Source organism: Corapipo altera, unplaced genomic scaffold (genome assembly GCF_003945725.1).
Source record: "Corapipo altera isolate COAL_440 unplaced genomic scaffold, ASM394572v1 2b, whole genome shotgun sequence".
Taxonomy (NCBI): Eukaryota; Metazoa; Chordata; class Aves; order Passeriformes; family Pipridae; genus Corapipo; species Corapipo altera.
In genome coordinates, this window is record NW_020884874.1 from 3001330 (window position 1) to 3016727 (window position 15398).

The following is a 15398-nucleotide window of genomic DNA, read 5'->3' on the forward strand; positions in this document are numbered from 1 at the left end:
AGATATTAAGTAACAAACTCAAGCCAACTGTTAATAAGCAGTATCATCGATTTTGTCCTGCTGTTCATTCAAAGAGCACTATTCTCCCTTTTGCTTTTTCTTGCTTCTCCATATTCCATTTCATTACTGATACTTCTTGATATCTCATTGTGCTTCTCATTCCTACGTTTTCTGGACTCAAAAATACTCAAGAGGTGCAAAAGGATAAGATAAACTGTAGGAGTGGCTACTTGAAGCTGAAAGATCAACAGAGGAGACGGACATGTATGCTGGCAAAAGAAAATCTCCTTCCTAGACGCTGTCAAGAAGGTTGCTGTGCAGGAATAGGGAGCAGGATGCATTTCTTCATAGAGTGCTACATTCACTTGTGCATGCACATATAGGAACTAATGTGCCCCAAGGAGCACTTCCCACAGGCAGTTAATTCCATAATGCAAGAAAAAGATAATGAACAAATAAAAAAAGGAAATAAACTAGATGGCTCCTTCAATGGTTGGTAATAGTTACAATCATGTCCTTGGCAAATGAAGGTTTAATTCCTACAGTAGTTGCCTTTGGAAATCAAAACAGATCTTTGCTTTTGAACTTGGCCACCTAGCTGCCTTTGTAAACTGTCTACAGTTCAATAATTGTTTAACAGAAGCATCAAAAACTGTGTATTCCAGGTATATTCAACTTCAAAGTAATCTTTATTAAAAATAATAAACATTCACAAGCAAAGAGGAATATTTTGAACAAAAAACGTTAACTACAAATGTCCTGTTACTGTTTCTCAGGTTGCTGATGTGCAGAGGATGCAACAGAGGAAGGTGGCTAATAAGCTACTCAGTTTTTATGCATCTTATCTAATTTAAATCTCTCCAGTTTCTCTCACAGAATGGTAAACATCCAATAAGTAATGTCATTACTGTGGTTTTAATGTATGTGCACAGTTTGTATTTTCAGTTATGTACTGTATAATCATTCAGAAAGAGTTAATCTTTTAAGCTGAAAGAAGACATAACGAAGTGTAAAAGTATAGAGTATTAAAAAGTTGAAAAATCATGCAATCATTTCAGCTATCCCAACAACCACCAATATTTTCTTGAAAAAAATTTACACTCCAGCTTCAACTACAGTTGTTGCTACTGCACAAGCAAGGCAGTAAAAATAATTTAAAAAACCAAAAGAACAGATTCCTCTTTTGCTTTCAATCTCAGAACTTTGTGGGATTTTTCTTGATTCCGTGAGACCAAATAAAAAAAATAAACACGTTTATTCTTGTCTTAAACATACACAAATAAAGAAATTATTTTATAGGTGTTGCTGATACAACATTTGCGATTTGTACCATGCAACTTCACAACAAATTTACAGAACTATAATGTAACATATTTTAAAACATGATGAACAGCATATTTAAAAGAATTTTAAAAGGAGGTCAATTTTGACCTCTGGGCCATGAAGCATTGCATTAACAGTTCTGCAGAAAGAAAAATGATAAGGTATGAAATGAGTGCTCAGAAACTAGAACCTTATCAGTAAGAGTTTGATTCAAGCCTGTAAGACAAATTGCTCAGCAAGGCAAGTCACCTTCCTGCTGTGATGAGGATATAGCTGAATTTTCAATGCAACTGACTATCTCCTTCATCATGTCTCCTCAACTTGATATCCTTACATTCAGTATCAGGTTTACCTTTTCTAAGATTCCAGTTCTTATTCTGAATACATCTTCTCTGAGTAGCCATATACCTATCATTCCAGGATAATTATCTTTTTTTGTTATCTGACAATTTAGCATCAGGCACGACCACTTTAAAGCAAGAGTAACTGCTAACAAGGAGGGGACTGTATACTGTCATAGTTCAGGTATGTCAAGGATGTTCATTTACCAGTGATAAAAACATTAAATTCCAAAAATGCACTTGTTAGTTGGACTTTGTTTCATGCACTCTCTTTTCCTGAAACCATCCCTGACACTTCCTTGTTCATTATTCCTTCCTTTACACACTTACTTGAGCATCAGTGGATTTTTTAAGGAGTTCTTCCACAAATTTCCAATTGGATTCCTTCTGTTTCTGAAAAACAATAGAAAAAGCATTTGCATCCCCGAAAGGAAACATTATGTAATAATGTGAAAATAAGCAGGCAAAATATTTCCAGAAATATTTAGTTTCATGACAGCATATTGTAGTCATCACTGAAAACAGCTTTTTTGTTATATGAATGTAATTGATATATGTCCTAAAAATTAGCCCTCAAAAAACAAATAAAGAGCCAAAAATAAAGAGTATGCAATTTGAACCACTTTAAGTGACTCATCTGCAATCCCAACCTTCACCTTTAATAGAGAAGCAAAATATTCAGGCATTTTTTATTAGTCCAAGCAGTACGTCTTACAATTTCTTCCTTTAATGTTCTGTAAAAAGGAAGATACAAGGGGTAAGAGGGAAGAAAAAGTACAATCTCACATTTGCTTGTGTTTTTTTTCCGATGTAAAAAACAATTCTAACTCATTTTTTCCAGGACAAACATGAATGCTTGATTTGGCCAATTCAGTAAGGGTAGTTCAAATATGGTCTATAATTCATATTCTTCAGCTTGCAAAGACAGATGATTATCCATTTGAATCAAACAGGCCATGCCAGTGAAGTAAAAAAGATTTGCAGGGCAAAGTATATTAAAAAGAGAAAAAAAAAACCCCACATCTATTTATGCAAAGTGGGAAAGAAAAGGATGGAAGGTTTTGCAACTAAGGCCATTTTCTCAGAGGGAAGGAGGGGGAGGAAAGGAAAAAAAATAAAGCAACCAGGCCAACATACTTATAACTTTAGGAGGTCCAACAACCATATCTTAGATTCAGCTATGTATATAGCCTGTGTAGATAAGTATATGTGTGAACATAGTACTTTCATCATTATCCTGCCTTACTTATTCCCTGCACTATCATAACTGTTAAGCCTTGTAGATTATTCTTCAGATAGCTGTCCCTTAAATGCCAGTAAAGAACTTACAAGAAAGAGCATTTTATGCTTTGATAATTGAAATATAACTATTTTCCAGCAGCAACACCATTGTGTTCCATCCTCATCTGACTATACTAATTAATGCTGTGACTTGGTGACAGTTCCAGGCAGAACTTCAGAGAGTACCAAGATAATTTTAAAGATGAACTTTTTAAAAAGATGGACTAATACTTGTGTAACACAGTTTGACTCCTTGGTGGCTTTGCATTTTTGCTTGAAAAGGAAAAGAAGATTCTGAAAAACAGCTAATGGTAGAAAGCCTTAGTCCGTAGACTGTTCATGAAACAAATATAACTGAAAAGACAGATCTACAGAAAGTTACACTAAAGCTGTGATTTCACGATTCAGCAACTAGAGTCATATCAATTAAGAAGTTCCCACTGCTTCTTCCTCATCCTGCCAGCTGCTCTTTCTGCCCTCACAACTGTAGAAGGTACTTGCTCAGTTTTTCTGGTACTTCTCTTTGTGGGATGCAGTGCGAACCAGAGCAGTGAACCGACCCAGAGCTTTAGAAGAGAAAGAAAGACTGAGAAAGGGAGGAGGGTCTGACCTAGGTAATAGGTCATAAATAATTGTACCAGAACAGCAGAGGGCACATCATGCCTAGGGCAGTGTGGTGGGTTGACCTTGGCTGGATGCCAGGTGCCTATCCAGCCACTCTATCACTCCCCTTCCCAGCCAGACAGGAGAGAGAGTAAGGTGGAAAACAACGCACAGGTTGGGATAAGGTAGTTTATTAAAGCAGAAGCAAAGCACAAGCTTACATGTGCAAAAGTGAACCAAAAGATAACCAGATTTATTCTCTGCTTCCCATGAGCAGTGATGGTTGGCCACTCCCGAGAAGCAGGGTTTCAGCATGTGTGACAGTTCCTCAGTAGGCAGCCATTGGAGACAAGGAATGCCTGCTTTCCTGCTCCTTGACTTAGCTTTTATGTCTGAGCTGATGTCACATGGTCTGGAATATCCCCTTGGTCAGTTTGGGTCAGCTGACGTACTTGGGTCCCCTCTAAGGATCTTGCCCTCAACTGAGGAAGGAATGTTACAGTGCTGATGCTGTGCTCAGCAGTAGCCAGAACACTGGTGTGTTATCAACACCCTTCTAGCTACCAATGCAAAGTTCAGCCCTGTGAGGGCTAGTATGGGGAAATAAACTCCAGCTCAGTGAGACTCAATACAGGCAGTGAGCAGGACTTAAGCTGTTACTGATTCCAAAGGCTTTGCATCAGAGCTAGCATTCTGCCAAGGAGTAAAGGCAGCACTTCAATAGTGAATATAACCCAGGATTCCCAGACAGTTCTGGTTAGTATTTACATCAGACTTTTGACTGCTGCATTTTAGAGCCCAGTGTTATGTGACTATCTACACACTGGCATGGTCCTACTGCAGACTCCAAGTAAATCTGGCCTTTTAGCAGTTGACTAGTTTTATCAGTAATGAGTAGATATTAGTTGTGCTAAATGTCTATGAGACCGCTGAATGTCTAGATCGACCTGCTCAGAATGTTTTTAGCAGTATCAGTCCAAAGACACATGTGTTATACAACGGGTGTTTATTGCCAAAGTTCCAGCTCATCTGCAGTACACAGATCACTTTACAAGATCCTGGAGTAATCTGGGCAAACTCTTGACACCAACTGGAATTGCTTACAAGAGTGCACCCAGGTTCAGCCCAAACTCAGGAAAGAACATCAGCAACCACCTGCTGCAATCTTTTTTACCCACAATTGTCTCTATATTTTAACAGACTTGTTTCATTCAAATCCCAAAAAATTTACATCCTAACAGTATTCCCTACTGCACTGGCAATATGGCACAATAACAGTTTACAATCCATTCTTGTCAAAAAATAAGTAGAACCTACATCTCCTACTCCAAACCTGGTGGCTTAAAACATTCTCCCTCCAACCCCAGAGAGTCCTAAAAGCCAACAGAACCTGGAGACCTCAGGGTCCATGAAAGTGCTGCTAAAACCAAAAACTTAAGCTGAGACCCCCGGGGTATGCAGGAAGAAACTTTTGAAAGCATTAACTAAGTTGACTACCTGGAAAAGCCATATTAGGCTTCTCAGCTGGAAGTTCCATGTTTGCTTATCTTGCCATTTAGTCATTTCAGATTATTCTATTCAAAGGCAAGAATTCTTAGCCCCAAGTAACTCTGCCTATATTACCCTAGCCCACAGGATATTGAAATTGACCCCTGCAATGTTCAGAAGTAGCAATTTTTCTCATCAGGTCCCATCTGGGTTTTAAATGTACAAATCCTGCTTTTCAGAAGAGTGAAGTGGGACCTGAATGGGGGGATATGGAAAGAGACATGTACTGTACATCCCTCAGAACAGAGTCTCTAAGAAACCTGGCCAAAATTTTCCAGTAGAAGGAAGTAGTTTCATGTGTGTGAAATATACATTCAATATATATGAATCATTGCATATTTGAAACTGCGTTATATGAGCTAAAGGGGAAAAAATAAAAAGAAGCAAGTCTGAGACCTACTTAGAATTTTAAAAGCTTTCATAACAACCTCAAGGCCATGCAGACCACATTAAAAAATTGAAAATCTTCCACAGATGACATAGCCTTAGAGGCAATTTTTGCTACAGAGCACACGAATAACCATCATTATGACACATCACCCTCCCACCTCTGATCACAGTTAATTAAAAGAAAGCATGTGTCACGAAGCTATTGCATCAGGTGTTTAACCAACAAAACGGGACTATATTGAGCCCTGATGTAATTCCATTGACTTCACAAATTTATATCACTATTCTACCTTATAATGCTCAAAGAATACTTGAGGTTGCAATTCGGGGAGGGGGACAGGACCCAAGTAAATGGTTACCATCAACTATCTATGACAGATTACATTACTGAGTGAAAATGCACTGATGTTACTGAGAGATTTTTTTGTACAAGAGAGATCCTTGGACAAATTTGCAGCCACACTCAGAAATGCAAAGCCAGAAACATCAAGGAGTGCACACAGGATGGTGTCATAATTTACAAATCAAGACTTGGAAATTCTTTTCTCCAAGGTGGGCTCTAAGGAAAAAAATATTATTGGATCTTGTGCAAGTCACTTCCTGACACTGTTTCAGATTCCTACTTTAAAATAAGAACAATGGGAATCCTTTTTTCCATTCTTTTTTGGTTTATGTAAATAATACAGTGCCTGGAGCAAAAAAAAAAATCTCTCACAAGGCTAAATATATAATCTATCAATATGAGATACAGGAAAAAAAAATCCAGTGATCAAAGTAAACAGTATCACTGCATTTGGATTAAGGCATTAAACATAAAAAAACCAATATAAGTGCCTGTTTCACACTGATTTCTGTATTCAGCCTGGGAATAACCTTTTCTCTCCATCTAAGTTTCTTAATAAGCAGGGAGTGTAGTAAAGCTATCTTCCAGTGCTCCTCTGAAACACACTATGGACTGTGGTCCTCTCCCATCCACACAGTAGCAAGGCAAAAGCAGGGCTTGAGACAACCTTCAGTGTAAGAATCATGAAGGAATTTGGTGCATCAGTACCAAGTATGCATACATCTTGCAGGTGTAGGAATAGGATGTGCAGGTCTCATCTAGGCCCCTTATAGAATGCATGGTAATGTCAAATCTCTCACAATGAGGCCCACACACAAGAACTGATTAATCAGGGATTAGCCTGCTCTAGCCCGTAGGCTTTCTTGCAACTTACTGCCAGAATTTCCTAAACTGAAGCTTAAACTCAACAATTATTAGACAGTGTCTATTGGTAGCACACCAACATAAAAATTAAGTTGTATACACAAATATATGTGCAACTATGGAAAGATGACTGGGGATAAAATTAGAGGAAACTGAGAAGTTATATTCACACCCTAACAGAAATTATAATGGTATGGAAATTACAGGGTAAAATACAGCTGCTAGTCCTTGGATGAAATGCAGTTGGCAGCTCCACAATGATTCCCCATACAACAATAAGCACCTGCTAAGAGGTGTGGAACGGAGGATGAAGTGGAGTGAAGACACCACAACCAGGCTCTGTGGAAATCCTTCCAGAGAGGGGAACTACATGGTACTTTGCACCTGACAAACGGCACAGCACCTGTCAACCAAGGGAGGTGGGAGATGTCCTGCTGCTGAGCCAACAACTGTGGCAAAATCTCTCTTCTCAGATTAACTTGGTTCATTAAAGCCTAACTGTAATATTAGTGCACACCTCCATCCCAAAGTCACCTGTCTCCAAGGTATGACTACCCCCCACTGGGCATGCACTCTGTATTTTTTGACTGTATCTAAAGCTAAGCAGGGAACTTTACACCAAGAAGTAACAAAGGTATTTATGACTAAAGTCACTTAAGCTCCACATAAACATAAAGAAATAGTATAGAAGCAAGTCGAGAATGGAGAAAAAGTTAGGGAAGGCTCCATCATAACTGCTAGGATCAGTCAACAGGCTGAACCTGTCTTCTCCCCCCATAGGGATGCCTATGGGCTAAGAGCCACTCTGTGCACACTGAATACTTTTATTGGGACTAGTGTTTGTCTGTGTATTGCTTTCAATAAGTTTTTTGCAGTCAGATACTACCACTGGCAATCTCTGAACCTTAACCTGTCACAATTTTCTATTAATAAGTGTGTTTTTCCATAAACTGTTACCGCGAGTCCTTCGTGGGTTTTGGCAGCCGCTGGCAGCGGGTAACACACTTGAATAAAGTGGAAGATCTGCTGAGGGGTCATAAAGTGGGAAGACCTGTTGGTGTATTTCCCTGAATAAGTCAGGGGAATTGCCCTCCAATCCAGCCGGACCGTTTGGTGAAGGCACCCCATAACAGGATGCTGACACACAGGTCAGGCACAAGGGTCTCAGCTTTCCTGGGAGCACCAACAGACAAATCGAACACTAAGGGTCAAGGAAATCTCCCCATTTCACGTGACAGCATCTTATTGTGCCATTGCTGTGATGAAAAGGGCATGCAATTAGACAGACTGAAATTTATCCGGAGAAGGGCTATCGCTTTAAAGAAAAAAAGGGGCATTAATAATTACACAGTCAATGTCTGAGATTTATACTTCATACAGTACAAACTAATGTGTTCAGTTCCTAAAATAACAAACCCAGTCAAGCATTTATGCTGCAGGCACACGGTTTTAAAACATATGCTACATCATTATGTATATGTGCCACTAAGTAGTTGGGACATTCAAGTTTCCTTAATACAGTAATCTACTGAATATCTGGTATATAATGTGAATATGTCAGAGGCTCCTAGAATGTTTACTGACTTGTACAAACCACATCTTAACACCACCAACTTTAAAGGATTTCTTTTAAGGAGTACGAATATTCCTGTATTACAACATTATTTGTTTTCTATCAATAAAAATAACCAAAGAGATCAAAATCAATTATAATAACTCTTTGGTATTTAGAAAAAAGTATACCCACCTTTTCATCTAGATTTCCATTACGGTCAAACTGGTAGAGTGATGCCAGATGACTAACAATCCACCAGCTAAAACTCAATGGGTCTTTACACTGAACTGCTTCAAAACCGGACATCCCTTCTGAATTACTCGGCCTTTCAAAGATATTCTTTAGAGTTTTGTTCACCAAGCTCCAGAAACACTGTAGAAAACACAAAAGTTAATTTGAACTCTGTTCAATAAAAGCCTGTGTTAACAATTTTCTCTAAAATACTGTCCTATTGATTAATTTGCTTTTACAGAGAACAAGTCATTTAAAGAAAATAAGAAAAAGCAGTGGTCAGTATTAGCACAGAAAACCCGGAGGTACTTTAGAAAGTCTTCTCTCAAATGTCAGTAGAAAGCAATGTGAAAGGACAAGGTTGGGTCATGAGGAAGAACACGGTGCAATACTTCACAGACAAAATTACAAGCTGATAGATTGATGATGTGCAGACAGGACAGTGCACCAACACTCACAAGAGAGATAGATATTAGAGCTCTTTAATGTGGACTTTTTGGGACATATTTTCCAAAACCTTCTAATGCCAGACTAACCTAACCAATAGGAATATATTAGATGGTAGAGAATCGGTCTGAAAGACAGCAAACTGTTTTGTTGCAGTCTGTTCCAGCAATGACAAACTGATTAACTCTTTTTGGCTCAGACTCCTGTCTATATCACAGTATCACTTCTTCTTTCAGCCTGTGCCTATCTTGACTAGTTTTAGAGAAGCTCTCTGGGACTTTGCACCTGCACTTCACCCACCTTAGCTGGGTCCTGATCCTAACTTATGCTTGCCAGTGCAAATGCTTAACAGCAAGAAAGTTTTCACTTGTACTGTCCACCTTTACATCTGTAGTCAATAACAAGTAAATAGCTATCAGCACAAACATTCTACAGTGAAGTACTTCATTCCGTACTAAGTGAACCATACTCATTGTGCAGATGGTCACTTTGGTTCTTATAAAGATTATTTTAGAAAACTTTCAAAGGATTTTAACACTTCTTAATATTCATTCAGAGAAACCACAGCTCAATTCTAACCAGCAGTCAAGAAAAATTAAAACACTAGAAAATATTAGCAAAGGAAAAGAAAAAAATAGAAAACATCATTATGCAATGTATAAAAGCATATGCCCCCCTAACCCATACTTGGAATACTGCATGCAATTCTGGCACTCTGTCATTCAAAATAAGATGTAGTGTGGAAAAAGGTTCAGAGAAGGGTGACAAAGATGACTAGGTAAAGGATGGCACCTGAAAAAAGAATTACTGAATACAGTAAGACTCTTCAGCCTAGAAGGCAGAAGGTAGGAGATACAAGAAAAAAAGCAAACTGAAGAGGCATATAAAATTTTATTAGTATAAAGAAGGAAAACGGGTAGTGATTTGTTGACTTGCTCTTCCAATAGAAGTATAAGGGGGCATCTGAAGAAGTCGGCAACTACAAGATTCAAAATCAAAATCCAGGTTGTTCTTGTATAGATAGTTATCAAAGACAGAAATATGGGCTAGATGGATCATTGTTCTGACTGTACCCACGTTTCTAATGCCTGGAGATGAATCATTGCATGACATATAATGCAAATTGCAAATAATTTTTTTTTCCAAAAATTACTAAAGATGGATTTTTTTTTTTGTTCTTATATATGACTTTGCTTTCTTCAGCACAAGGAGCACTCCTTATCAGTGCCCTAGGTCATAACAAGCAGTACACTGCAAACCTAGTCAGGACTTCACACACACGGTCAAGAAAGTGCCCTGAAGCATCACAGTTAGCATGCAGTCCTCCTAAAGCAAATATGAAGTTCTGTTCTACCATCAGATCCGTGAACTAGTGCATTCATGGCAACATGGGAACGTTTGGTGACTGTATTGTATCTATAACATGCAAGCATATACAACAGTATTCTTCCATTACCTCTGTATGAGATCCTTTACTTCTGTGGTCTAGCAGCTGAATAAGTAGAATCCAGAGTTCTTTAATGCAGGTACAGGGATAATGGTGACTAGTAAGAGCCTCAGAAGGTCGCACCTGAAAGAACATAGAATAAAATTATTCAGAGAAGTGTTATTTTTGAAATTGCATTTTATATATCAGTATTTCCTCTTGTCTTGGCTGTTTAGTTTGAGGTTTTGGGGTTTTTTTTGCAGTTAAATAATATAGTTACAAGTACACATTTAAACGTGCATTATTTCATTAACATCTAAAATATCTCTATTACACAACAGAGTCTTTCCCAATTCTACATAAGTTACAGGTTGTGCTATTTCTTAGTCTTTTCTGATCTACTTTCAAACATTATTTAATCAAATAAAACCAGCATTCTAAGTCCTAAATGAAAAGGAATTACAATAAATACTGATTCATTGTCTGACAGAAAAGAAAAAATGATTGATTAGATTTTCTTGATGTTCTCAGGAAGAAAAATATTTGAAATGATTTAATAGCTATTGTTGTTATTTTTAACTGAAAAATCCTTAATGACTAGGCATAATGCTAGTAGAATATGTTTTTGTTGGCATGAGGATGTTAATGTTCCCACAACATTTCACAAAATCTGCTTTTCGGTAAATTTACTGCAAGGCATTCTTTTAATATGCAGAAAACAGCATATTTCAAGTCATGTACGTTTTTTGATTACTATTCCATATTTAACAAAATTCACTCAGACTGATGCATTTCAGATGCAAAATAGTCTTCTTGTGATTCATCTTTCGATTTTATATTCCCTGAATTGTGAAATGAAGTAAGTAAAACAGCAAAAGGAAGTGCTAAATACATTAAAAAAAAAAAATCTCTGTATGCTTTAATGCTTTTAAGATCTACCACAACTGTATTTGAAATAATCATAGTATAGACAAAACTTTACTTCCTCTATCCTAGGACCTATGAATCCACTGAACCCTATTCAGAGGTGGTAAAAACTGAGAGAAAACCTTTGCTTAAATAGTGTAATTCAGCACCTTTTACGTTCATCAAGGACACAATGGCAGAAATGTACAAAGAAAGGAGGGAAGACAAAGCAGCTCATACTCACTTTATCCCTAAACAACGAGTAGTTCAAGTCTGAATAACCAACCTACACCCCTCTAAAACAAAGAGGGGAAGAGGCACCTAGAGAGATTAATTCATCTCACTCACTGCAGAAGAAAAAACTCTTGCTATCCTTCCCTGACAATGAAAAGAGCCTCAGGTGACTAGTTTAGCCAACTCTTCGACATCTACATCTAATAATAAGATGGATCCTGAATTTTTATATCCTCATGCCCTTCCTGATCCATTCATGCACAGCTATTCTCAAATCACACTGGCATTTAAAGTAATTTCTAAATTTGGAAACCTAATGGTATAAATTAAAAATTTTATCAAAATATGCAATGCTAGTGACAGCAGTAGCTGTGTGAAAGAGGCATTACAAAAGTGGGAGTGAATGACTAAAAACCCACACTTTTGCAATGAGAACAAGTATATCACCATAGTTTCAAATCTCTGTAATATTCTACTAGGATGAAAACTTTTTATTTATCATAGAATAATATGTTTATAACTACTGTTTCATACAGCTCCAAATGAGGTTTAAATACTGAACACTTTATTATAAATATGAATTATATATATTTATAAATGTGACATATAATTTGTTTTTCTCTCGCTAAAGGATCCTGTTTATCTTATGAAATTGTCAGGGTAGACCCTGACAATCAATTTAAGAGCATCATGAGGTCAAGACTGAAATATTTTAAATAATTCTTTAAATAATTCTTTACACACATTCCACATATACTGTTTAGAGTATTTCACATGCCTTTGTCTCTCCTCACGCTTTTAGTTAAAGATCTGTTAGGGGAATCTCTCAACATCCTGAATTAATTTTATGCCAAAAAAATCTTGAGAATAAACATCAGTGTAACCACTAAAGTCTATTGTTTTAATATTTATTATTTAAATACTAACTTCCCAAAACTGAAGTGACTCAAAAATAACTCACTACCTAAGAGCAAAACAGATCTATTAGAAATGAGCAGTCTACATATTACAGATGCAGTATAACAGAGTAAGTTTTTATGAAAGTATTAGGTATACAAACTATCTTACAAATGAGAGTTTCATGCTTTCTACATGGACTACCGTTGTTGCAGGAACTAGGTTTCTTCATCTACTGCTTGCATCTACTATTGTGCTACTCTACAAGATTTCAGGATCTCTTCTGCAGACCTGCAGTATCCATTCAGGATAGAGTTTGGCCAGTAGTATCAAAGTAAGACACCATGTGGATATCGGTTAGACTAAGGATAACCAAGATATTGTTTTCTTCAGAGATACTCTGGATTTCCTCTCACAACATACTGAGTTCAGTGCCTTGGTAAGCATGTTTAAAACCTCAAATTGTGGTGCTGTTGGGACAACAGAGCTCTGGTGTCAGCAATGTGGCTACTGAAAATGGAAGATATCCAAGGATATATATTTCTTTGCCAAATGGGTCTCAGAGCACACTGAGGTCAGTACATCACCCAAGTCAAGCATCTTAATATCAGAGCTGCCCAAGAAATTGATCTGAAAATATGCATCTGGAGGACTAGACTTTATGTCCCTCCTTCCAAAGATACCCACGAATGTTAAAAGCTGCAGTCCTGAATGTTCTCAGCCAAAACTCTAATGACGTGTTTTAGTGATGAGCTGATGGTGTCATCTACTCTGGGTACCAGTTGCATTTTCAACAATTTTGAGGGATGTTATTTCCATTACTGTATGACAGCAATGATTGCATACTATAGGAGCCACCAGCTGAAGAGATGTTATCCAGCTCAAGTGCAAGCTTCACTCCAGAAATGAGTCTCAAATAGAACTAGTTCAAGCTGCGCCCCAAGCCTAGGGAGAGCTGAAGAAAAAGCAGTGGTAAAACAATCTTCTCTCTTTGTAATGTGGCTCTGTGGAAGTATCAAATCTGTCATTTTATCATCTGACATTTCAAAGCCTATCATCAAGCACAATGTTCAACAGATACTATTTGAATCTTCTTTTAAAAAAATTACTCATCTATTTGCCTTTTGACAGGGGAGGAGGTTGCAATATTATCTGATAATTTCATTGATCGAAACTGATTTTAAAAGGTAACAGCTCTACAGGAAGGTAGTTTAAAAGAACAGTTATCAAATGCTAGTACAGCCACCCCCCCTCACCCTCAAAAGTAACATGAAAGAAGGGAGATTCCATTTCTCATGTTTTTGTACTACGAAAATATAAATTATAAAGTGGTCACTGCTCAGAGTTCAGTCCTGCATTCAGGGATCACACATGCCCATCTGAAGCCGGTTTCACAATAACACAAAGAAGATTACACAGCTCTTTTTCTGGTTGCTCTGTGGAGCTATTGTGACTTTCTAGCTTTGGAGTGCTCAAAAATAGGGAGAAAAACACTGCAGCTATAGAAGGAATGAAAAAGAAAAGAAGAGAAGGACAAGTTTTCGCTTGACAAGTGTAAAAGCACAGTAACAGAAAGATGAGGTTGTGGAAACAGGTCAACAATAAACTGTAATATGACATTTTCTAAGTGTCCAGTTAGCTTACTGCCAGGATTAGTGTTATTCTCTTTTTGTTCCTGTTGAGAGAGTTTGAAAAGACTTTTTCTTTTTTTCATCTGTCTAAACCTTTTAGACTGTGCCATGTTTGGCATTAAACCTGGAACACTGAACTTAGGAAATGTGGCACTCACTTCTGCTCTGTACACAGTGCATTTCAATATTACTCTCTCATTCAACTGCCAGATGGTCATGAATAAATATAACACAATTTGAGCTTCTAACAAATAACACTCTTTAAAACATGGAGATACAAAGCCATACCTAACATTTAAAACTTAGCAATAAGAAGTCATCTATGCCTTGGTGCAAGAGCTAATTCATATGGTTCCCAATACAAGCAACTAACTGCCTGTGTGTTATATAAAGAAAAGGAGTTACCTTTGTATACTTGTTGATGGACAAGCTTATTAAATCAGATATGAGATTTCCACAGTGTTTTTCAAATAAACTGACACTGGTTAAATTCTCTCCAGTCAGATTTATGAAATGGTTAGCATATACGACTTGTCCTAAAACACAAAAGAAAATTAGACCTATTTAGTTCCAGGTTTCGCTGTAGGAATATAAGACAGAGAGGATTTTTTTTTTCTTATATATATATATGTATATTTTTTAAAATTGGTTTGTTGACCTGTATGTAATTTTAATTTACAAATTCACATGAGAATGTTGATCCTTTCTAAAATCAAGCTAATCCCTTCATTATTGCACAGAAATCTAGTATTATTCAGGTTGACAGTAAAACAGTTTGGCACTTTACAGCCTTTTATTGGCACCGTTTTTGTGGTGGAATAAAGATTTATTTATCTTCAAGTTCCTCTTTGTCACATGCCAGTGCGCATGTTCTGGAATCATGACATGTTTTGCAGATATGCAAGTTGATGACAAACAATTCTGGAGAGGTCTAACACTTTCCTTTGGATGTGTTGATGTAAAAAGCTGGCATGATCATGTTCCAACTTGAGCATTTGTAGACATTAACACAGATAAAATGGTAAAGTTAAGAGGCTGTAAGATCTTATCCCACAGGGTTTTCAACAATACGACTCCCTTGACATCAGCGGAGCAGATGATATGTAGAATGAGCCTGTATTTTATTCTTGGAAATGCAAGGTGAAGCCCTGAACCCACTATCCTGCCACTGGTCTCAGCAGTGTAAAGTTTCAACCCAGCATACTTTACAGAATGAGATAAAAACCTAAAAAATTCTAAAAGGCACATAAGAATACAAGATAAGATAATATAAGCAGAGATACTACTGTCTTTACTAGTAAATTTTATTGTTAAAAAGCACAAGCTTTCTCTTACAAAGATAGGTTACTGCATTATTACTCAGAACATTATCTAGAAA

At 37.2% G+C, this 15398-nt stretch overlaps 1 protein-coding gene across 4 annotated transcripts in view; it reads right to left on the reverse strand.

Moving 5' to 3' along the window:
* Positions 1-15398, reverse strand: part of MMS22L (MMS22 like, DNA repair protein) — a 97471-nt gene that overhangs the window by 68758 nt on the left and 13315 nt on the right. For all 4 annotated transcript variants that reach the window (XM_027633938.1, XM_027633939.1, XM_027633935.1 and 1 more), the window contains exons 8-11: positions 14426-14556; positions 10383-10496; positions 8441-8620; positions 1995-2057 (exon numbers count right to left, since the gene is read on the reverse strand). In XM_027633938.1, the coding sequence (XP_027489739.1) occupies positions 1995-2057; positions 8441-8620; positions 10383-10496; positions 14426-14556 (488 nt within the window). The remainder of the gene's footprint in view (positions 1-1994; positions 2058-8440; positions 8621-10382; positions 10497-14425; positions 14557-15398) is intronic.